The following is a 24991-nucleotide window of genomic DNA, read 5'->3' on the forward strand; positions in this document are numbered from 1 at the left end:
GAAATTGATAAACTGAAGCTAAAATTCACATAGACATGCAAGAGATCTGGAAGAGCGAAGAATCTGAAAACAAATAAAATTCATAGACTTGCACTTCAAGAATGGTTATAAAGCTATAGTAATCAAGACACTTTGGTATTGGCAACAAGGCAGACAAATAATTCAATGGAACAGGATAAAGTTCAAAAGGAGGACGGGTGCAGTGGCTCATGCCTGTAATCTCAGCACTTTGGGAGGCCTAGGCAGGCAGATCATGAGATCAAGCGATCGAGACCATCCTGGCGAAGACAGTGAAATCCCATCTCTACTAAAAATACCAAAATTAGCTGGGTGTGGTGGGCACACACCTGTAGTCCCACCTACCTGGGAGGCTGAGGCAGGAGAATCGATTGAACCCAGGAGACGGAGGTTGCAGTGAGCCAAGATGGCGCCACTGCACTCCAGCCTGGCCACAGGGAAAGACCCCATCTCAAAAAAAAAAAAAAAAAAGAAAGAAAATTTCAAAAATAAACCAATAAATACATAATCTATTGATTTGATATAAAAGGACAAAGGCATTTCAGAGAGGTTTTTTTTTTTTTTCAAAAAATGAGGCTGAAACAATTAGATATCCATACCAAGTGAACTTTGATATGTATCTCACATCATACATAAAAATTAACTCAAAATGTCTTCCTTAGGGAATGCTTACGGACTGTTGATGGGACTGTAGATTAGTTCAGTCCCTGTGGAAAGCAGTCTGGAGATTTCTCAAAGAACTAAAAATAGAACTACCACTCAACCCGGCAATCTCATTACTGGGTAAATGCCCAAAGGAAAACAAACTCTTCTACCAAAAAGATTCATGCACTTATATGTTTATCCCAGTGCTATTCACAATAGCAAAGACATGGAATCAACTAGGTGCCCATCAACAATTGACTAGATAAAGAAAATGTGGTACATATATGTCATGGAATACTATGCAGCCGCAAAAAAGATGAAATCATGTCCTTTGCAGCAATATGGATGTAGCCGGAGGCCATTATCCTAAGTGAATTAATGGAGAAACAGAAAATCAGGTATCACTTGTTCTCACTGAGTACACAAAGATATAAAGATGGAAACAATAGACACGGGGAGTCTAAAAGAGAAGAGAGAGGGAGCGGGACAAGGGTTGAATGACTATTGAGTACTCTGTTTACTTTTTGGGTAATGGATCCAACAGAAGCCCAGATTTCAGCATCACACAATATATTAATATATCCATGTAACAAACATGAACATGGACCTCTTGAATCTAAAATTTTATTTTAAAATAGACTTCGTCAAAACATGCCTTACTTTGGCATTGACCTTCTGTACAGAAAAAAAAGTGAACATGGCAGACCTGAGACTGCTATCCTTAGAAAACCCTGCTTACAGGGTTGGCCCCTGGCTGGCATCTGGGAACTCGATCCTCAGAGTGGTACCAGTCAACATTAATTGATACGAGTAGTTTCTTGTACCTAGACTGTTTGTATAAATACTATGGTTTATGCTGAACTCCTATATTTATTTTGGAAATCTGCAATTTTTTTGCAAGCTAGGAAGAGGGTGTTTACATGGCAAGCCCTCAATGAAAACCTTGGGCTCTGAGTCTCTAATGGACTTTCCTAGGCATGAAGATGGTATACATGTTACTGCATTTTCATTTCTGAGGGAGGTGCGCTCTGTGTGACCCCTCATGACAGGGAGAAAGCACAAGGAAACTCAATTGTATTAGGATTATTTCTGGGAAAAAGGATTCCTTTGGAATATAAATTGTAAAAAAGCATACTTTACTTCAAAGTTCACTGAAAAATAAACATAAGGGAATAACCGGAAAATGTTTAAAATGAACATTAATGCAAGAAACCCTTTTCTACTAGGTAACAAAAGCCTCACTAATAAAAGCAGAGTAATAGTGGTTCCAGAAAACATATACAGATGAATAGAAAGAAAAAAAACTTAACTACAGAAACTGACTATATTAGTCTACACTGCTATAAAGAACTGCCCGAGACTGGGTAATTTATAAAGATAGGAAGTTTAATTGACTCACAGTTCCATATGGCTGGTGAGGCCTCAAGAAACTTACAATCATTGCAGAAGGGGAAGCAGGCACATCTTACACGGCAGCAGGTGGGAGAGAAGAGGAACTGCTGAACTCTTAAAAACCATCAGCTCTTGTGAGAACTCACTAACACGAGAACAGCATGGGGGAACCTGCCGCCATGATCCAATCACCTCCCACCTGGTGCCTCCCTTGACATGTGGGAATAATGGGGATTACAATTCAAGATGAGATTCAGGTGGGGACACAGAGCCAAATCATATCACTGACCCAAGCGTGTATAACAACTTAGTACATGAAAACAGTAGTACTACAAGTTGTCAGGAAAGAATGAATTATCCAATAACTGGTACTGTATAAGTGGCTGATCAGTTAGAGATTAATATAAAGCTGGATCCTTCCCTCACACCCCTGACTGAAATAAACTACAAGTGGATGTAAACACATGTTTACAGAAGCCCATATTTTACAGTAATTAGAGATTCACTGATGTGAACAACCAATTCTTTGAGGAAATAATCACCAAATCTGTCATTTCATCAGATTAATCACTCTCATTTTGTAGATATATTTCTTAAAGGTCTGTTTGTGTTTACCTAACCTCTGGTGTTGAAATGTAGAAAAGATGAGTCATACTTCAGTTGATGTATGAAAACTGTCCTCTGTAGATATTTTTCCTCCTCATGAAAATGATGACAGGCCAGAATAAATAATCAGAAAATTAAATTTATTGATCAAAAGATCCCAACCATACATATTTTTACATATATAATTCATTTAGGTAAAATAAGTACATAAGCCAAAATTACTTAGTATATATCCCATTTGTCTGCCTAAGTCTTAGGATGAAATAGGTTGATAAAACAAGAAAATTTCCCTCTCTTTCTTCCAATGGAAAAGACCTTAGGAGAGAGAAATCTAAACTAAATTGACAATGGGACATTTTTTATAATACCTGGACCCTTACTAAAGAGACTATAGTGGATGGTATGTATGACACCCATTCTGTCAGGATCATCTCAGCAATCCATCTCTATTCCTCTTCTCTCAAGAATAAAAAAAAGATTTTCTTTTTTACACACACCCTGGACATCTCAACTACAATGTCTATTCTGAGTAAAAGAATGCCTAGACCACTTCCCTTGAACCAAGCGCCGGGCAGATAAACAACATTCTTGTCTTTCTGTTCTGGTAGCAATAAATGAACTTCTGTTCCGTTTCAATGTGATTTATTAAAGAGTCCATAACTCAATTGAATAATGCAGACGGGTTAGGAAAAACTGAAATAGGCTTTACATTTCTGAGGTTGGTACACAGACATCATTCTGTAAACACCTTAGTTTTACACTCATAAAACTCCAACTCATACAGCCATTACAGAAAGAAATAAGGGAAGAAGAAAATGACACTTTTAGATGGGTATTTCAGAGAAAGGTAGAACTTAGTGAGGTACAGGACGGGTTCTCATAGCCTTCATCACCCATTTGCTCTCCATTTTTATTTGGATTACTCTAGATTCTTATACTCCTATGACCTCCATAATAAAATGTTTCCCCTCATGAATGAATAAAATCATTCCCCTTCAAAGACTGGGGGTCTGCTTTACTCTTAGCGTATATGTTAATTTATGGCAGCCTGAATTTGGAACATAAAACTAAAAATAACAAGCATGAGTCAATGCAGTAGGCTCCCTCCCTCTGGGTGCACACAAACCTCTCATTAAGAAGTTCAAAGAAGCCGAGAATGAATCAAAGAAAATACAGCTCCATGATCTCCACCTTCTATTAAATTGTAAATGAAACTGTCATTTTAATTATAGTAGCTAAAGCCCTATTCTCTGCTACTACTGAGGCTCTATAAATTCACAACCTAATTGAAATTTCTTGCACCAGGTTAAAAAAAAAAAAAAGCTTAAAATGTACAACAGGGCAGTTACAAAAATCTATTGGCCTCTTCAATTCAAGAATATCTCTTAATAGTAGTGTCTAGAAGTCACTGAGCTATATCAAAAGGAAACATATCTACCCTAAGAACCAGAAAAAATGAAAATGGCATAAATAAAAGAATTATATTATGACTAGATATTTTTTAAAATAATGAAAACTAAATTATACACTGAGAAAAAGAGTACTTGATTCATTACATACTGTTTAGTCACAAGAAAGAAAGAAAAGACAATTACAATTTTTACATAATTTTTAGAATTTTTCATTTGCATGTTGATCTAACAATAGGAGAAAAAGTATTTTACTGGGTCTGCATAGAAATTGAAGATGGAGGTCTGCTTATATGCCAACACCCAAAGATTTGTGGTCAGAATTTTTCATACTAGGAGCCACTTCCTTGTTCAGAGATCAGCAAACTGTTTCCTACAGACATATGCCATTATTAAATGAATTACTGAAACATTTTAGAAGGCTAACATTAGTGACTCAGTAGGTAGGTCTCATAAATTCAAAGCTCTGAGTGTCAAACCACTGAAAGAATAAACAATGAAACAATTGGGTCATGCCTTCCAGAATTCATACAAAAAAATTCATTCATCTCCAATAAGAGTCTACAAGTTCCAAGACTGTCCCTACCTTCTTCAGCAAGATAACAATAATATGTACATACCAATTTACTGACTACAAAGGGTTTCATACACTTTACTTTACTTGATCCTCACAGAAGCCTTGTGAGATTAGTATAGATAGCCTTAATAATGTCACCATTTTACAGAGGGGGAAACTGAGACTCAAAGAATTTAATGACTTTAGTTACCTAGCCTGGATGAAGCAAATTGGGAAATTTAATCCATATCTCTTTATTTCATAATCATGTTCTCTTTCTACTAAATACTAGCTCTAATAAATACACAAAAAAAGAAAAGTTACTTTATTGTTCTACTACTCTGGACAATTAGAACTATAAAAGGCTTGAAAGTCAAGTTTGGTCACTAAGCAAGAAATCTGTACCTATCCCAGCCCCTAAAAAGTCAGAATATAGTTCTACACCTTCACGAATTCTACATGAAAAATTGTCACCTACAGTTCAGACACTTTTCTACTATGTTCCCAAAAGAAATAACTAAAACACCACCAAAAGAGGGAAGAGCCCACGATGCACTTCAGGGGAAAGAGAAAGAAATAATAAATCTGTCTACCCAGCAAAAAGGGAGAATCCAAGGCTGTAGACAGTAAAATATAAACACCTAACTGGATTTCCATTTGTCCACAAAGCGATATCAGCCAACTCAAAGGAAAATAGCACATGCAAAAACATTCCCTTGATTGCCAGAGGTTTGGAAAAGCAGCATCAAGTTCAGCCTCTCCCCTAGCTCTAGTAACTGTAATCTACCTATTGTCTCCAAATTTTCATCTCTCACACCTTATACTCTCTTATAAGTGTATCATTCTAAAACAGTTGTGTATTAGGACAAGAAACTATCAGAACTGAACAGATATAGGATATCTATTGTAGCCCCATAATTTGTAAACCTACCACTACCATGCACATCCTATGTCAACAATCATACAAGGCTTTGCCCTCAGATAAGTTACAACTACTCACCTTAAGATGTTAATTGATGAGGTTTAAGTTATTATTTCGGATCATATTTGAAAGAAATTGTAAAGGCCACCTAGACTAGTGATGAGCAGCATTCAAAAAACCACATGTGGCCAACCTAGCTTCAAGACAGTCTTTGATTCAAATGGGAGAAAAGACTGGAAAGTTGTTTTTTGCTACTATTTCTCAAGTATGCTCAGATATTTATATTTTAGTGGTTTAAATAAGTGACTTCCTTCTAGTCAAGGAAAAACATTGAAGGTAATAAATTTAAATATTCTATACATCTTCCCAATTGATTCAGTAAAGTAATTTTTATTTTCACTGTTTAAAAAAAGGCATATATTTATTTTTCCTAAATTGAAAAAACAAAGTTAACCACTGATCATCTCCTATTCTCTAATCACTACAGAGACTTTTTTCTACAATTTCCAAAAACAGATTGTCATTAATACTGGGATATTACATGTTGATTTGTGAATATCCAATAAAGTAATGCCATAAAGATAGATTTAGTATATAAAAATACTAACAGGCCAGGACAATAGAGAGTCCTGTGCCATAAAACTACAAACTACCCTCCAGGTTAATATGACTTGAACATGTTAACATACATTAGTATATACATTCACCTGTCTCAGGCATATCATTATTTTAATTTAGGTTCATAAAGACATAAAAAATCTAAAGTAGTAAATATCAAAGGAATAGAATTTCAGGTAATGGAAACTTTTGCATAAAAAGAGGAGCTGGTAAGAATAAAACACGCTATGTAAGCAGATGCTTTTTTTTATTGAGATAAAACACATATGCCACAAAATTCACCAAAGTGCATAATTCAGTGTTCTGTAATATATTCATAGAGTTGTGCAATCACTATCTAATTTCAGAATATTTTCATCACTCCCCAGAAAAACCCATACCTATTAGTAGTAGCTCTCTATTCTCCCCTCCCCTAGCCCTGGCAACTACTAATCTATATTCTGTCTCTATAGATTTGTCTATTCTGGACATTTCATATGAATGAAAGCCTATACATATGATATGTGGCTTTCTGTGTCTGGTTTCTTTCACTGTTTGCAAGGTTCATCAATGTTGTAGCTTGTATCAATAATTCATTTCTTCTGGTGGATGAATAATATTCCATTATGCCAATATGCCACATTTATTTAATTCATTCATCAGTTGATAGATATTTAGGTTGTTTCCCTTTCTTTTTGGCTATTAAGAATACAGTTGCTAGGCCAGGTATGGTGGCTCATGCCTGTAATCTCAGCACTTTGGGAGGCCAAGGCAGAAAGATCAAGAGATCAAGCGATCGAGACCAGCCTGGCCAATGTGGTGAAACCCCGTCTCTACTAGCCTGGGTGACAGAGCGAGACTCCGTCTCAAAAAAAAAAAAAAAAAAAAAAAATTAGCTGGGTGTGGTGGCACACACCTGTAGTACCAGCTACTCAGAAGGTTGAGGCATGAGAATCACTTCAACCCAGGAGGCGGAGGTTGCAGTGAGCTGAGATCATGCCACTGCACTCCTGCCTGGGCGACAGAGTGAGACTCTGTCTCAAAAAAAAAAAAATTAAAAAAAAGAATAACCTTGCTATGAATATTCATCTACAAATTTTTGTATAAACATATGTTTTCAATTTTCTTGGGTATAGGCCTGGGTTATATGGTAACTCTATGTCTTTTTTTTTTTTTTTTTTTTTTTTAAGGAACTTTGTAATTGTTTTCTAACGTTGCTGTACCATTTTACATTCCCAGCAATAGATGGGAGTCTCAATTCCTCCACATCCTTGCCAACACTTGTTATTGTCCATTTTTAAGATCATGCTTAGTCAAGCAGTTGGAAGAGGAATATAGAGTATCCTTTTAGTTCTATTTTGTTTATTTTCCCGAAGAAGCTGCCAAAGAAATAAAAAGTATAACTAGAAAAGATTAAAAAACTGTTATTATTTGCAGATGATATGTTTACTGAGAAAACCCAAAATATCTATGGAAATAGTTAAATAGTTTAGCAATATGGCCACATATAACACTAATTTAGAGAAGTTTATTGCATTTTTATTAACAAATTTCATTTACTATAGCAACAAATAATATATCTAAACATAAATCTAAAAAAATGCAAGATCATTATAGATGACTTTTCAAAACCTTACTGAAAAGTATTAAACAAATGTAAAGATACACCATGTTCAAGAATAAGATATCTCAGTATTTTAAAGATATCATCTCCACATAGATCTAGAGATTCAATGTAATCCCTATTAAAATTCCAAAAAGGCTTTTTAAAGAACTTGACAAGCTGATTCTAAACTTTATATGGAAAATCAAAGGCCCAGAAATAGTTATTACATTACTGAAGAAGAAAAGTAAGAAGAATTTGTACTACTAGATAACAAGAATCACAACACTTCAATAATTAAGATAGTGACGTACTGTTAGGGAATAGGTAAACTGATTAACAGAACAGAAACAGACCAACTTGATAAAAACTCGACAGAGGTAGCAGAGGTGGCACTGCAGATCAGTGGGAAATGTTTGGAATACTTAGTAAATTATGCTGGAACTACTACTTAACCAATAAAAACTGAAATTAGGTTCTTAACCATATAAAAATCAATTTCAGATGGATTAATAACATAAACATAAAAAGCAAGACTAAACCTCTTAAAGTAATAGAATTGCTATCATCTTAGGGGTAAGGAAGGATTTCCCCACAACATCTCAAAAAGCACTAGAAAGACAGAGAGAAAGAAGGAAGGAGGGGGAGAAAGAGAAAAGAATGAAAAGAAAAAATATTAAGAAGTTAGACTAAATTAACATTAAAATTTTTGTTCATGAACATACCATCAACACTTTCGAGTATTTGAAAAAAATGGAATCTGCCTAATTCCATGCCTCCCAGTTTTACCTCCCCCAAACTGTACAAAACAAGAAAGAAAAAGTAAATCTACAGGCTGGGCGGGGTGGCTCACGCCTGTAATCCCAGCACATTGGGAGGCTGAAGTGGATGAACCACCTGAGGTAAGGAGTTCAAGACAAGCCTGGCCAACATGGTGAAACCCAGTCTCTACTACAAATATAAAAATTAGCTGGGCATGGTGGTGCATGCCTGTAATCCCAGTTGCTTGGGAGGCTGAGGCAGGAGAATCGCCTGAACCCAGGAGGTGGAGATTGCAGTAAGCTGAGATCGCGCCATTGCACTCCAGCCTGGGTGACAAGAGCAAGACTCTGTCTCACATATAAAAACTAAATCATCAGAATCATCTGAATGCAGAGAATGCTAATATCTCAAAATAAACGCGAGTAAAAACAGAAAACTTACCAAATCATAAGGTGCAATCTCTCATGATCCCACCCCACCCAAACAAAACAGAAAGGTTTTGGTGTAGACAAAGGAAGAGAAAAACTACCAGGAAGACAGAAGAAAGAAGACAGCAATGGGGGGCTAAAGTTAGAAAGGAAAGTCCATGTTAAATCTGAAAATACTAACAGCAGCAATAACAAAACTGAGTAGATGACAGCACAGCCTACAGGCAAGGAACTCTAAAAGTACATGTGAGTTACTTTCAGCATAACTTAGCATAAGTTACTTTCGAGCATAACTTAATGGGGTAGTTGGGCAGTCTTTGTACATAGCTTCTGCAGGAGGAAAAAAGGCAGAAGGGAAAAGGCCCTTCAGCAATTGGGTGGTGAAGGGAAAATGAAAAAAAAGGGGGTAGGGTCCTAAGAGACAAAAGACAATCACAAAATCAGAGGATTCACAATCCCTTCCCTTCCAAAACAAAATACAACAAAACAAAACAACCCTATTACATACTTCCATATCAATCTCCCCTTCACCTTAGCCTTAAATTTTCTCACTGAAGTAACACTTTTAAGTTATATACCTACCTCTAGAAGAAATGTATCCACATGGTCACCATTAGCATATATAGAGCATGTAAGACTATGGCAAGGTGAGCACTTTATATTAGGGTAGATTAATTGATAAAGGGCAGAATATAGGTTGCTGTACTTCTTGGGCTCACTGACTCACCAACATTTCCCAGCCTGTTTTGAAGTTACTAGATGTAGCCCTGTGACTGAATTATTGACATGGGAATCTTAAAGAATGTACTTTGCTTCCAGGCCTATCCCACAAAAATCTCGTACACACGATCTTCCTTTCCCCTTTTTTCCCCCACACACTCCCTGCTTAATGAAGATGAATACACTAACCTCCAAAGCCATGTGCCAGAGCCACAAGCTAGGATCCTGGATCCCTGAATCACTGCTGAAGGAGTGCTCTGTGGCAACTAGAAATACCCGATATAAACTTCACGAGAGAGAAATAAACCTCTATCCTGTTTGAGTCATTATTTGTTTGGGGTTTGTTTGGCGCAGCAGCTAACAGTACCTTGAGTAATACAATATGTTGACTATTTCCTAGGGAAGCAGAAAAATCTTCTATAGGGATATACGATACAGAAGATGTATACTTCAACACAGGGGGAAGAGTGGTAGCAGAAGAAAAATAAGAATGACAGAGAAATCAGAGTGGATTCTGAACCATGGTTAATGAGGAGTTGAGACAGGTGCTTACAATTTGAAAGAAGGGATATTTTTAAGATGAAAACTATATAAAAGGGAAATATAATTATGATATAATATGGCTTTACTGCAAACAATATTGATCATAAAAAAGTAAGTTCTGAAAACTGACTTAATCAAAATTGAAATACAACTTAGGGAAATGAGATTTGAAGAAATGCATGAGAGGGTAAGTTGGTTTCTATTTTCACAGGTCCAAAGATAGAAACGAATTTTGAACCACAATGGATTACACCCAGAGTCTCACCCATACATTATGTAAGTGATTTAGATAATGAGACTTTTGAACTGATGATATTCAGATGACATTTCGGGCTCCGAGTTGATACTATAATGTCTTTGTAGATCAGGGTAAGATACTTTTATTTGAAGTATAATAAGAATCCACAGAAAAATTTCAACAAGCAAAGTGGTTGGCCTGATTTACATTTTTGAAAATCACTAATACTTACTGAAAGGAGATAAAAATGCAAGTAGGGAAACCAGTTAGAAAACTATGACAGTGATCTAGGCAAAAAAAGACAGAGAACTACACTACAATGACAGCAGCAGAATGAAAAAAAAAGAGGATAAATTAAAAAATACACTTTGCAGGTAGAACTGATTGAATTTACTAATAAATTAAATGTGGACAATAATAATGAGGGAAATACAGGATGATTCCTAAGTTAGGAGTTGAGTAACTGGGTAGATGGTGCTATTTATTAGCTGAGATGGAGAAAACTGAGGAAGGTATAGGCTCAGGTAAGAAAATCAAGACTTGCATTTTAAACGTGTCAAGTTGTTGTTATAACAGATATCCAGATAGAAATATCAAGTAACTCATTTGATAAAAGATGAGGAAGCTCAGACAGCCAAGAGCTGGATTTACAAATTTATGTGGTATTTCAAGCAACAGAACTAGATAAAATCAAACAGAGTAAAAGATAGAAAAATGAAGTAAGCCCAGGACCAAACCCCTGGTATATGATATAATCAGAGGTCTGACGGGGAGAGAGGCTAGCAAAAGAGACAGAAACAGCCAAAGAGGTAAAAAGAAGTTGTGATGTCTGGCCGAGTGCGGTGGCTCACACCTGTAATCCCAGAATTTGGGGAGGCTGAGGTGGGCAGATCATTTGAGGTCACGAGTTCAAGGCCAGCCTGGCCAACATGGTGAAACCCCATCTCTACTAAAAATAGAAAAATTAGCCGGGCATGGTGGTGTACGCCTGTAATCCCAGCTACTTGGGAGGCTGAGGCATGAGAATAGCTTGAACCCAGGAGGCAGAGGGTGCAGTGGGCCAAGATCATACCACTGCATTCCAGCCTGGGAGACAGAGTGAAAATCTGTCTTTTAAAAAAAAAGGAAAAGAAAAAGAAAAAAGGAGGTTGTGATGTCAGAGATGTCATTTCATTAAAATAATCACTGATACTAATTATAATTACTCTTCACAACTTTCATATGATCTACTCTATGGAAGTCTAGCATAAAACGCAAAAAGCTTTAGCCCAGAGCATTAATTCTAAAAATATTCAAATACTTATGAAAAATTTACTGTACTGAATGTTCAGAGGATAAACAGAGATTCAGATATTTTTCCATGTCATGGCTATGGTGTGAATAAATTTTTTTAATGCAGAATTAAATTTCTATAGATAATGGAAGACAGAGAAAAAGCTAGACTAATATAGAGAAATTTGGGCAAAGCATACTTTGAGAACTACCTGAATAGGAATAGAGACAGCAATAAAGAACAACAACCAAAAAAGCCATGATAAAAAAAGATATATTCACACTATCCTCTATCCTTATCTAATTTTCTCCATTGTAGCTTTCTGTTCCCTTTGTAGCCACAAAAGACCCTCTAAACCTTTTCATTTTCTTACTTCTAGCTGTCTCTATTCTTGTCTTGATTCTCTTTTCACCTGACCACACCTTTAATAGCTTTTGATTCCAACTGATCTTTACTGTCTTTTGCTATCCCATCAAATTAAAAGTTTTAAAAAGTTTTAGTGGGACTGGATAATAACTATAAAATTATTTTAAACATTTTTAGGAATTCCGGATTTATATAAATAGCAGAAGACTACAAATGTTTATGTGGAGAAATAAAACAATGCATAAATTTGTCTATCCCCTACCTCCACTTTAGTAAGAAGCACAAATCAACAATGGTTATAGCGTGAGAATCACAATCCTAAATTTGAGATTTCACGAAACTGACTTCAATTTCCTCCTTTGTGGTACCAGAGGAAAGGTATACAGAAAAACTGTATTTTAATAAAGAAAGAAGATTTTTAAATGAACAGCAGTTGCATGCAATGACTCACAGATAAACTAGTACGACCATGTCAATAATAGTGACATAAATTCACCTAAAAAGGATTAAAATGTTTTTAAAGTCTAAAGAACTTGAGGCCTTTCAGAGCTGTTAAAGACTTACTGAAAATATGCTGACATTTTCCTGCCATGCCTCTAATACCCAGGTATGAGTGTCAAATAATGACACTGCTCCAAACTTCCTTAAAGTGAAATATTGGGGATGGGAGGAGTGCTGTTAGTTGGCTAGACTCAGGAGGGCCAAGTGAGTTTGAAGAGAGATGCAAGAAAAGAAAGTGCCCCAAGTTTAAAAAGAGCCAAGAGTAGTAAATTTATGAGGATTTCTTCCCCTGACCTCCCCAGGAATATCTTTTCTTCATACCATTTCACAGATTTGTGATTACTTATAAGAAGTTGTGAGGACTCCCAAGGTTCTCCTGATTCTTCCAAATCTAGAGAATACCTGATTCCTTGCCTCCCACCTAGTAACTGAATTACCTTTCCTGGGGCCACTTTGTTGAACCACCCAGTTGTCAGGTGGCTCCTTCTAAGGAAGCATAGACAGTTGTTGGTGTCAAAGGATGTTGTGGTCTTTGGATATGTTCCCGATTTGAATTTCAACCAACTCCTCACATCTCTCTGATGGGGTACAGTAATAGAACAGAAGTCAATGGGAGATCAGCATGCACTCAGATTCCAGATTCTGAAAGGGAACAAAAATCAAACCCTCCATTCTTTGCCTCTTCACCATGTCTAATAACCAATATGCTAGAAACCAGGCAGGCTCTATCAGCCCATCAAAACTAAATATAAAGCAACAACTCTCAATAATCACATAACAAGTAATATGCACTTTATGAATGCTTAAGTCTATAAGACAAATGTTAATATTTACTAAAATTTACACTTTATAAATACAAATTATACGCCATCCTACTAAAATCTATTATACACTTTGAAAGTATTCAGTTAGTATTTAAACAGCCATGCAGAGCAGTGACTTACCTTTTCTAATACAGATAAGTTCATGTACTCCACAGGTTCTCTCTCCACCTGTTAAAAAAAGTTTATGGAAAGTTAAGAACAAAGAAAGTAGCGTGAATTTGACTGTTACAAAGAATCATTTTAAATTAGCACCTAAAAGTGACCTCAGAAAAAGTTTCCCTAACTCTTCTCTTTATACTTAACTAAATGAATATGATAGCCTGATAACAGAATTTTCTGGAACAACCCAGAAATTAGGTCTTAGGAAGTCTCGGAATGAAGACACTTCATTCAAGTATGTGATTCTGAATGGCAAGCTTCCCAACCGCAGAAATCACACCACCATTTCCCAAGCATCTCTTCACATCGTCTAGAAGGAAAGACTCTAAGAGAGGACCCACTTTTGTATCTGAGCCTTAACATACACAAGTAAGTTACTGAAAGGTCAATCCTCTAAAGTTACTATTTACATTTTATCATATATGCTCATATTATATATTCTCCAACAACCCACTATTATAAATTTGTAAAACAAATTTAACAGTATGATGATAAAAACAAATTTAACTTTAAAAATTACTTTGATTATTCTTTTTTGGAAAGAGTCTTTTGTAATGTTTCTTTTTTAAAAAATCTCTACTTATTGGGCCAAAAACCAAAAATACAGAAAAGTGCACAAATGTATAAAACTTTCATGTAATTATCACAAAGTAAGCACCTGAGTTGCTACAAACCAAGCCAAGAACCAGAACTTTGCTGGCATTCCAGGAGCCCCTTTAACTCATCTTCCTAGGCACTACTTTGTGCCCCAGAAGTACCTAATCTTCTCAGTGCTATCACCACAGCTTGGTTTTGTCTGCTTAGAAAATTTAAACAAGTGGAGTTGTTAAGTGGGCATTTTTGAGTCCTACTTCTTTCAATATTAGGTTTGTAAGATCAAACTATTTTATTGCTTGTAGTTGTGGCTCATTCCTTTTCATTTCTGTATATAATTCCATTGTGTATAAATATACATATATACACATATATTCATGCATACATACGTATGAATTTCAATTCTACCATTCATAAACATTTGAATTGATTTGGGTTTGCTGTGACTCATTTTGCTATGAACCTTTTTATATAATACATGTCTCTTTGTTTCCCACACGCATGCTGTGCGTGCGTGTCTTCTAAATGTATTTCGAGGAGAACAGCTGGGTTTATGGGGCAAATATATGTTTAACTTTAGAAGATAATGGCAAATGGTGGAAACAGATAAAGAAAATGTGGTAAATATATGCGGTGGAATACTATGCAGTCTAAAAGAACAAGGAAATTCTGTCATGTGCAACAATATGGATGAACCCGGAGGACATTATGCCAAGTGAAAGAAAGCAGACACGGAAGGACAAATACTGCATGATCTCACTTGTATGTAGAATCTACAAAAGTCAAACTCACAGATGTAGAGTAGAATGGTAGTTACCAGAGGTGGGAGAGAGAAGGGAATGGAGAGGGGCAGGACAGGAAATGGGGAGATACTGCAAAGGGTACAAAGTTTCAGACAGACGAGGAGTTCTAGAGATCTACCGCATAGCATGGTCACTACAGTCATTAATAATGTGTTGTATATGTCAAAATTTCTAAAAGAATGGACCTTAAATGTTCTCACTACAAAAAAGGTGAAGTGACTGATATGTTAATTAGCTTGATTTAATCATTCCACAATGTATACATATATCAAAACATCACACTGTACCCCATAAACACATACTTTGAATATTCTAATTTATTATAAGAGTAATTTTATCTATTAGTTACTACTATATAGATCTATTTCCTTCACTCAGAAGCATGTCACCACTTTAATGTAAGCTGAATAAAACTTTGCAGTGTTCTGTATATGTATGACCTTATAATTATTGTGAATTACTTTTAGTCTTTCCATAATGAAAATATTAAATAATTTAATCATTTCAGTTTAGCACAGAAGCTTTTAAAAACAGCTTGGATATAAGAAACAGAAATATCCTACAGCAATAACATGAGAAGTAAAAACCATGATATCCACTAAAAAAAGTAGGTCGTCTGAGAAGCAAGCTAAAAAAACTAGAAAATAGTATTTCTATCACCAAAGTAGGTTAGATCTTCATTCTGACTTGGTTATAACAATGGCAATGCTTCTTTATTATTAAAAATACAGAATAATCACTGATTATCAGGAAGATAGGCTTTGCAAGAAGAAACACCTAACTTAAAGCTATGGGGTTATAAAGGAATTATTCAGCAAAACCCCAGTGCAAAAAATAGAGTGTTAATTGGAATATTACCAGTGAACACAGATTACCTGCTGAAAGGCTAAAATGAAATATACCTATGTACTACAGTTCTTTCCAATTGAGGAGATGCTAGTCCAATGACTGGCTATTTACCGAATTATAACAAAAAGCTATTTTTGAAACATTAGAAGGGTCATGTAATAAAAATAACATAATTATAATGTATTAATATATTGAGGCCTACGATGTTTTCAGAGGTTACTTAGAAATATTCTCCATGCACATTAAGGCTTATTCTCTAGAAGTTACACACATAACTTAGTTTGAGTTACATAGTTAATTCATGTAAAAACGCTGTACTTTTTAAGGCCTGTAATTAGAACTAAACTCTCCCATGTATTTAATATAAATTGATTAGGTTTTACCACATACACCTAATCTTAACTGTACCAGCATTATTTTTACAAGGCTTAGTATGTACAGTAACAATAAAAACTACTACATTCTAAGACATTTCTCAAAACTGCAGAATGACAATGAAAGCCAATTCCCACTTTTAAAAGCATTCAATTTATCTATATCAAAGAACCTCATAAATTTTTCAAGTTACTCAAATAATCACTATATTTCATATTTACAGTCAATTAGCTGCCAAATTTGTCAAAGTACCCACAAAAGTCAAATAAGCAAATAAGACTATGCACGACCTTTCTTGATATTTGTCCCCTAAATTCTAACCAACAAATAAGACTTCACTGATGTACATGTGGAACTCAAAAGAAATCACTATTCTTATGAAAATGAACAGTGAACAGAAATACTAAGGATACATAATTTCCAGACAATAAAATAAAATTCAAGAAAACCCTGCTTTTAAAAATACAAAAGAAGAAATACAAAAAAGTCATATAAATTTATTACATTATTGGAAACTGAAATTCAGTGTCCTTTTTTTTTTTATTTTTTTTTTATTTTTTTTGAGATGGAGTCTCACTCTGTCACCAGGCTGGAGTACAGTGGCGCAATCTCAGCTCACTGCAACCACCGCCTCCCAGGTTCAAGCAATTCTCCTGCCTCAGCCTCCCAAGTAGCTGGGACTACAGGCACGTGCAAATGGTGCCTAATTTTTGTATTTTAAGTAGAGACAGGATTTCACTATGTTGCCCAGGATGGTCTCGATCTCTTGACCTCATGATCCACCTGCCTCGGCCTCCCAAAGTGCTGGGATTACAGGCGTGAGCCACCATGCCCAGCCTAGTGTTCCCTTTATCCCCAATCCTTCCTAAGACTGGGAGGAGTGTAAGGAAAAAATATGAATTCTCTAGGTTAAATGTAAATTTTTTAATGTATATGTCTGTTTGGAAGTCAAAGGCTTAAATACTTTTTCAATTAGAGATAAGTTGAACTTTGTACAAATTTTATGTTTTATTTTGTCTTGAAAAGTAAATCTGAAAAGTTTCCAAAAGAAATGTTAAATTTGTAAGCCGGAGGCAAGAAAGACACTGTAGACATATCTTGATTTAGATGTGGTGGTAATCCAAAAAGTGGTATACTGCTTTTAACAGTGTAATGCACAAGAGGGAATGCTTATTTAGTCACTTAGCCAGTATCTTTGGAAAGAGATTAATCTTCCACTAAAAAAATCACCCCCAAAATGAACTCCTGTATAAATACAATTTTCCACACATCAAATTTAATTCAAGAAAATGAGTACTGAGACAACAGAACATAAGACACTAGAACTCAGAAACACATTTGTCCAGTTCATAATTTTATAGATAAATGGAGACCCCAAAAGTTAAAGTTGTTCAAGGTCACTAGTTAATTGTCAGGGGAAAAAAAAAAAAAGAACATTATGTTTAATGCATTTTGGAAAGTTAATATTGATTTTTCTTCATTTTTATGAAATAACTGAAAGTTATGAAATTGTTTTCCAATCCTTTAAGGTAATTTAAATAGAACTGCATAAAAACTATACTTGGAGATAATAGTAGCACTGCTTTTGAAATAATCATCTCAGCAACATGGAAAGGAGAAACAGATAGAAAATGACAAGCTTAGTCAAAGTTACCATCTTTTCCCTCAGGCAAACCCATGTAGGAGCAAAATGTAAACTGGCATAATCCTCTACAATTGGAATAAGGGGTATAAGAGAAAATAGATGTGTGTAGGCACACACGTATGCTGTGATTGTGTGCATGTGTTTGTGTATGAATATACATGTGAGTGTCACTGGAAACTGGAATTTTAAAAAAATAAACAAAAGGATCATTACAACATATGTACTTGCCCACATGTTTACAGAAGGAAAATATGTAGTTATATGACAGCCCCATCGAAATACATCCAGGTACAGGCATACCTCAGAGATATCAATGGGTTTGACTTCCAATCACTGCAATAAAGTGTATATCGCAATAAAACAAGTCACATAAACTTTTTGGTTTCCCAGTGCAAACAAAAGTTATGTTTACACCAGACTGTAGTCTATTAAGTGTGCAATATCATTGTGTCTTAAAAAATGTATGACCTTAATTTAAAAATAATTTATTGCAAAAAAAAAAAATAGTAATGATTGTCTAAACCTTCAGCAAGTCCTATCTTTTTGCTGGTGAAGGGTTTTGCCTTGATGTTGATGATTGTGGACCAATCAGGATGATGGCTGATGAAGGTTGGGGTGGTTGTAGCAATTTCTTAAAATTAGACAATGAAGCTTACCACACCGATGGAGTCTTCCTTTCATGGAAGATTTCTCTGTAGCATGCAATGCTGTTTCATAGCATTTTACCCACAATAGAACTTTAAAAACTGGAGTCAATCCTCTCAAACCCTACTGCTTTTTTTTTTTTATCAACTACGTGTATATAATATTTTAAACCCTTTGTCATTTCAACAATGTTCATAGCAGCTTCACCAGTAGATTTCATCTCAGGAAATCACTCTGTTCATCCTTATAAGCACCTCCTCATCCATTCAAGTTTTATCATGAGATTTCAGGAATTTAGTCACATATTCAGGCTCCACTTTTAATTCTAGTTCTCTTGCTAGTTTCACCTCATCTGTAGTGGCTTCCCCTACTTAAGTCTTGAGCCTCTCAAACTCATCCATGATAGTTGGAATCAACTTCTTCCAAACTCCTATTAATGTTGATATTTTGGCCTCCGCAAACGAATCACAAATGTTCCTAATGGCATCTAGAATGATTAATCCTTTCCAGAAAGTTTTCAATTTACTTTGCCAGGTCCATCAAAGGAATCACTATCTATGGCAGCTATAGCCTTACACAATATATTTCCTAAATAATAAAGCTTGAAGGTCTTAACTAATCCTTGATTCATGAGCTACAGAATAAATATTATATTAGCAGGCATGAAAACAACATTCATCTCCTTGTACGTCTCCATTAGAGCTCCTGGGTGAGCAGATGCCTTGTCAAAGAGCAGTAACATTTTGAAAGGAATCTTTTTTCTGAGCAGTAGGACTCAACAGCAGACTCAAAATATTCAATAAACCATGCTGTAAACAGATGTTCTGTCATCTAAAACCCCAAAAATTTAGGCTTTGTTGTTCTATTTGTAGAGCACACAGAATACATTTAGCATCCTTCTTAAAACCCCAAGGACTTTCAGAATCGTCAATGGGCACTGGCTTCCACTTAAAGTCACCAGATGCATCAGCCCCTAACAAGAGAGTCAGCCTGTCCTTTGAAGTTTTGAAGCCAGGCACTGACTTCTCTCTAGCTATGAAACTCTTAGATGGCATCCTCTTCTAATAGAAGGCTGTTTCACCTACAATGAAAATCTGTTGTTTAGTGTAGCCACCTTCATCAATGATCTCAGCTAGATCTTATAGATAACCTGCTACAGCTTCTCCATCAGCACTTGCTGCTTCACTTCATACTTTTATGTTATGGAGATAGCTTCTTTCTAAACCTTATGAACTAACCTCTGCTGGCTTCCAACTTTTCTTCTGCAGCTTCTTCACTTTCTCAGCATTCACAGAATTGAAGAGAGTGAGGGCCTTACTCTGAATTAGGCTTTGGCTTTAGGGAATGTTGTGGCTGGTTTGATCTATCATCCAGACCACTCAAACTTCTCCATATCAGCAATAAGCCTGTTAAGTCTTCCTGTCACTCATGTGTTCACTACAGCAGGTAGCACTGTTAATTTCCTTCAAGAACTTTTTCTTTGCATTCACAACTTCATCTACTGGCACAAAAGGCCTAGCTTTTGGCCAGTCTCAGCTTTTAACATGCCTTTCTCACTGGGATTAATCATTTCTAGCTTTTGATTTAAAGTGAGAGACATGTGACTCGTCCTTTCACTCAACATTTGTAGGGTTATTAATTGTTGTGTCTCAGGGAATAGGGAAGCCTGAGGAAAGGAAGAGAGACTGAGGGAATAACTGGTTGGAGGAACAATCAGAACACACACAACATTTATCAACTAAGTTTGCCATCTTATATTGGCATGGCTCGTAGCGCCCAAAACAATTACAACAGTAGCATCAAAGATCACTGATCACAGATCACCATAACAAATATAATAATAATGAAAAAGTTTCAAATATTACAAGAATTACCAAAACGTGACACAGAGACACAAGGTGAGCACATGCTGTTGAAAAAATTGTGCCAATAGATTCGTTCAACACAGAGTTGCCACAAACTTTCAATTTGTAAAAAATGCAAATTTGTGAATTTACAATAAAATGAAGCACAATTTTGTATACCTGCACACAAACATGGAATTAAACCCCCAAATTTAGTTCCTTTAAAATGGATCTAAGAGTCCTTTTCAAAATCAACTATTTTGTCTACCATGTTTATTCTGACCATTAGCCTAAATCACCACAATTTACAGGTTCTACTTATTTCTTCTTGGTCAAACACTGAAAGGCTACCTTAGAAATATTTTAAATTCTATCTCATCTAAAGATTCTTCTCCAAAGCACATGCATCAGTCAGAGCCTTTAAATGATCACCTAACTTACAATTATAAACTCTTTTATAGCTAATCCTTATGCAGACACCTATACTGCACATCATAAGCATGAAACTACTAATGTTACCAACCCCCAACCAACTTAATCCACTTAGACCATAGTCACTAACCTCTAGACATCTTTTAGTTTTGTCCCTAATTAGACCATTCAAGGAATAATACCAATTTTGGTCACCAATTTAAAACACAGGGTTACATAAAGATCATTGCTTCTGAATTGAGTCAGACTTCAATTCTAAAGTCAGCATCACCTAGTACTGTCTTTGCAAACCTGTGCTTGTTACTTAATCTTTGGAGTAAGCAAAAATAATAGCTAAAGTAATTTATAAAATAGTAATAATAACCTCAGGACAGAAAATAGCTTTCATCTTGTATACTAATTCTGATGGATTGGTAGTAGCTGCTAGAGTAGGGGTGGAGGGTAGTGTTGCCAAGGATTCGGAAACCAAGTCCACAACTGGCAGGAAAAAAGATGTCTTAATAAAACAGATGTCTGCTGCAGACAACAGAGGGAGAAGTGGTGCTATTCATGACTGAGAAAATGAATATATGTTGCCTGGCCCGTGGCAAGCACCCAAAGAAAGGTAATTCCCTTGCATTCTTCACCAAGTAGAATATAAAAATCAAAGAAATTCAGGCTCTGGAGATGTTTTCTTCTTTTCTACAGCTATCATTGAATGTCAGACATTCTCCCATGTAAATATTCCAAAATAAATGTTAACTTTCTCATACTTCTTAACCTGTCCTCTTTTTTGAATTTTTTCTTTAAAAAAGAGGGGGGAAAAACCTTCAGCCTTCCAACCCTCTGGGAGTTATCCTCCCAAATTGGAATTCCTTTACTTTTTGCTGTTGCTATGCAATTACTGTAGAGTTAAAATAGTCTGAAAAAGTCAAGTCCTTTCTATACTTTTACAAACTCATTTTATCTATGCTACTCCTATTAAATAGCAGCCTACACTTTGAGACACATACTACCCCTCAAGCATCACATAAAATAAACTAGATCTTATTCACAACAATATCTTAGAGCACTTTATAATTTACAAAGCATGCTAAATATGGTATCTCATTTGATCCATATAAGTTCCTATGAATTTATTCAATAGTCTTTTCTAAGAGGTATAAATTTTATCCTATAAAATTAAATTTACTGTTCACAAATTAATCCATTTTTCCAACTTCTGAGCTACTTTTTAATCCAATTCATTTGGTCAATTATGCTTTTGACTGCTAGATACTCATTAACATAACACAATAAAACCTTAAGTATGTGCTCACAAAAAATTCTACTTAAGTGTATTTTCTAGTCAACAGAGAATAAAACTTTTTTTTTACTTCTGCACCAAATCATTTTTTAAAGCTACTCATATGCATTACCGCATTAAGTTCAGAATACTGAAGATAATTTAATATTCATTAAAACTTCTATCTCATGATGGCTCAAAATAATATCTTGAATACCAATTCTAACATAGTCCTAAAAATGTGAAAATAAATTGTTCTGAATACATGTGTAGCTCTTCGAAATTTGTTCGTAAATGCCCAATAACAGCTTCCTGAGTTGTCACTATTTCCCCCTTCTAAAAAAAATGGTAAATCAAGTGTTCTAATTTGATAGGGTCCAATTAAGATACTACTATATAGACATAAAAAATATGCATATAATCATTTTACTCAAAAGCGTGAAATGTTTTATTTATAGTAGTTTGTTCAGTCTTACATTATTCATATATAGGCACTTTCATATTAGGTAGTAATCGACTAGGATTTGGGGAAAAGAATAAAAGGATAAAGTCAGCTAAATGGAAATAAAATTCATGAAAACAATCTATTATACTACCACATATATACTATGCGCGAACATAATATTTTCAAATAAACTGATAATGCAAATAGTATTACTCAAATAACAAACTGTATAAATTAAGCCAGTGTATGGTTCTCTCTGCTTTCCCCATTGGCATGCACTGCTGCATTCTCCTTTTTTTTTTTTTTTTTTTGAGACAGAATCTCGCTCTGTTACCCAGGTTGGAGTGCAGGGGCACGATCTTGGCTCACTGCAACCTCCGTCTCCAGGGTTTAGGTGATTCTCCTGCCTCGGCCTCCCCAGCAGCTGGGACTACAGGCGTGAGCCACTATACCCAGCTAAGTTTTGTATTTTCAGTAGAGACAAGGTTTCACCATGTTGGCCAGGCTGGTCTCAAACTCCTGACTTCAACTGATCCACCCACCTCGGCCTACCAAAGTGCACTGCTGCAACACAACCTTAAAACAACAAAAAATAAAATACCACTGTGTCTCTAATGTTCCCTAAGTGTTTCTAATTTTCTTTGGTGAGTTAGAAAAGTAACCTTGAATAAACTGTAAATTATTCAAAGTAAATCTACTGGGTTTTTCAACTGAGTATTTCAAATGGCTTTTGAAAGTCTAAATTTTGCCTTAGAAATCTTAGAGCCAAAAGAAACCTTAAAGAACATCTCAGTATTCTTCTCATTATTTTAAAAATACAATATATGTATGTAGCAAACTATAAGGTACATTATTAATAAAAAGCAAATGCACTATATACACTCACACATATATATACACACACACATAGATTCTCGCTAGTTTAACCTTATTCTACATTTTTAAAAAATGTTACCCAGAGAAGTTAAGTAGTTAAAGTTAGTATAGCAATGTAACAAGTGTTTATTTTTTACTTTGGCAAAACAGTTTGCAGAGTCTTCTGATATTCTTATGGAAGAGAAAGAAAAATGTCGATTGGATGAAGGAAGGAAGTTAGATCATTAAAGACCAGCCTTATCTTGAGGTTTTAAGAAACTCAGATTTGCATTTTATAATACGAAGATAACTAGCACTACTTTGGAAAATGAATTGGAAGGAAACTTAACACTGGAAATAAGACTACTTAGGAAATTAATGCAAGTCTCTTAATGAGCGATATGGGCATAAACTAAAGTGAAGACACCAAGCAGCACAAACTGATTTGAATTGTAGACTTGGCAGGACTTCGTTATCAACAGGATGTGGGAGGTGAACTGTAATACAAGGTTGGTGTCCAGGTTTTTAACTCAGATTCCTGGTTACTTAAAAATGCCACTCAGATGGTAAATCTGCACAGAGTGGGGGTAAATTTTGATGGAGGCTGGATTTGGTGGCTGTGATGACAACTTTGGGACATTCTGAATATACCAAGCTAAACATTTTGGATTGCTGAGGACAACCATGTGAAAGTATCTAGCTACTATTTGGAAATATAAGTCAGGAAAATTCTGTGTTAGAAATACGCTTCTGGGTAATGGCATAATTTATGATGACAATGTTCAGAATTCCATGAAACAATGCATAGAAACTTGGTTTCAGTTCATACAAAATACAATTGGCCCCCCATATCCACAGGTTCAGCACCTACGGATTTAACTAACCGTGCATGGAAAACATAGTTAGGCCTACAGTGGTTGTAAGTGTACTGAATATGTACAGACTTTTTTCTTGTCATTATCCCCTAAAGAACTATTTACATAGCATTTACATTACAGTAGGTAACAAGTAGACTGGAGATGATTTAAAGTATATGAGAGGATGTGCATAAGTTAGATGCAAATATTATGCCATACGATATAAAGACCTTGAGCATTCTCAAATTTTGGTATCTCCAGGGCACCTGGAACCAATCTTCCCCACAGTTACCAAGGGGAAACTGTATTCAGGTACCATACAAAACCTAAGGGGTACAAATGAATAAGATATTAACCTCTAGAAATTTACAGTCGGACAGGAAAAACAAACTTGTAAATAAGTGATTACAAAATTGTTCAATGTGTGCAATTACGGCAATGTGTATAAAGCAGACAATGGCAACAGGGTCAAGAATGGAAGCCACTAGAACATTAGGTCAGGTAGATTAAGAGAAGACTGAGAAATATGTAATCAAGAGAGGAGGAAATTTCAAATACAACAAAAAAGAGTCAACACTATCAGATTAACAGAGGCCAACACTAGAGGAATGAATATGCTGGATAGCAATTACATCACTTCATTGGCTAGGCTACAACAATGATTCCCAATCTGGTATTGCCAGACCACTGGGCCAACAGTAAGGATGTATAACTATTCTCAATATTTCAAAATGCCTTTTAAAAATTATAACTTTACCTAATATAGCCTAACTTCTTTACCGCTGACTGGAATTATGTTAGCTCAATGTAGTAACTCTAGC

General features: G+C 35.5%; 1 protein-coding gene across 5 annotated transcripts in view; it reads right to left on the reverse strand.

Annotated features, from left to right (window-relative positions):
- Window positions 1–24991, reverse strand: part of SYT14 (synaptotagmin 14) — a 216707-nt gene that overhangs the window by 188643 nt on the left and 3073 nt on the right. For 2 of the 5 annotated variants that reach the window (XM_025399223.1, XM_025399213.1), the window contains exons 2-3: window positions 13524–13571; window positions 348–468 (exon numbers count right to left, since the gene is read on the reverse strand). In XM_025399223.1, coding sequence (XP_025255008.1) covers window positions 348–468; window positions 13524–13571 — 169 coding nt within the window. Of the gene's footprint in view, window positions 1–347; window positions 469–13016; window positions 13222–13523; window positions 13572–24991 lie in introns of all 5 variants that reach the window. The other 3 variants (XM_025399239.1, XM_025399231.1, XM_025399245.1) reach the window with 2 other exon arrangements.

This window comes from Theropithecus gelada, chromosome 1, assembly GCF_003255815.1.
Source record: "Theropithecus gelada isolate Dixy chromosome 1, Tgel_1.0, whole genome shotgun sequence".
Lineage (NCBI taxonomy): Eukaryota > Metazoa > Chordata > Mammalia > Primates > Cercopithecidae > Theropithecus > Theropithecus gelada.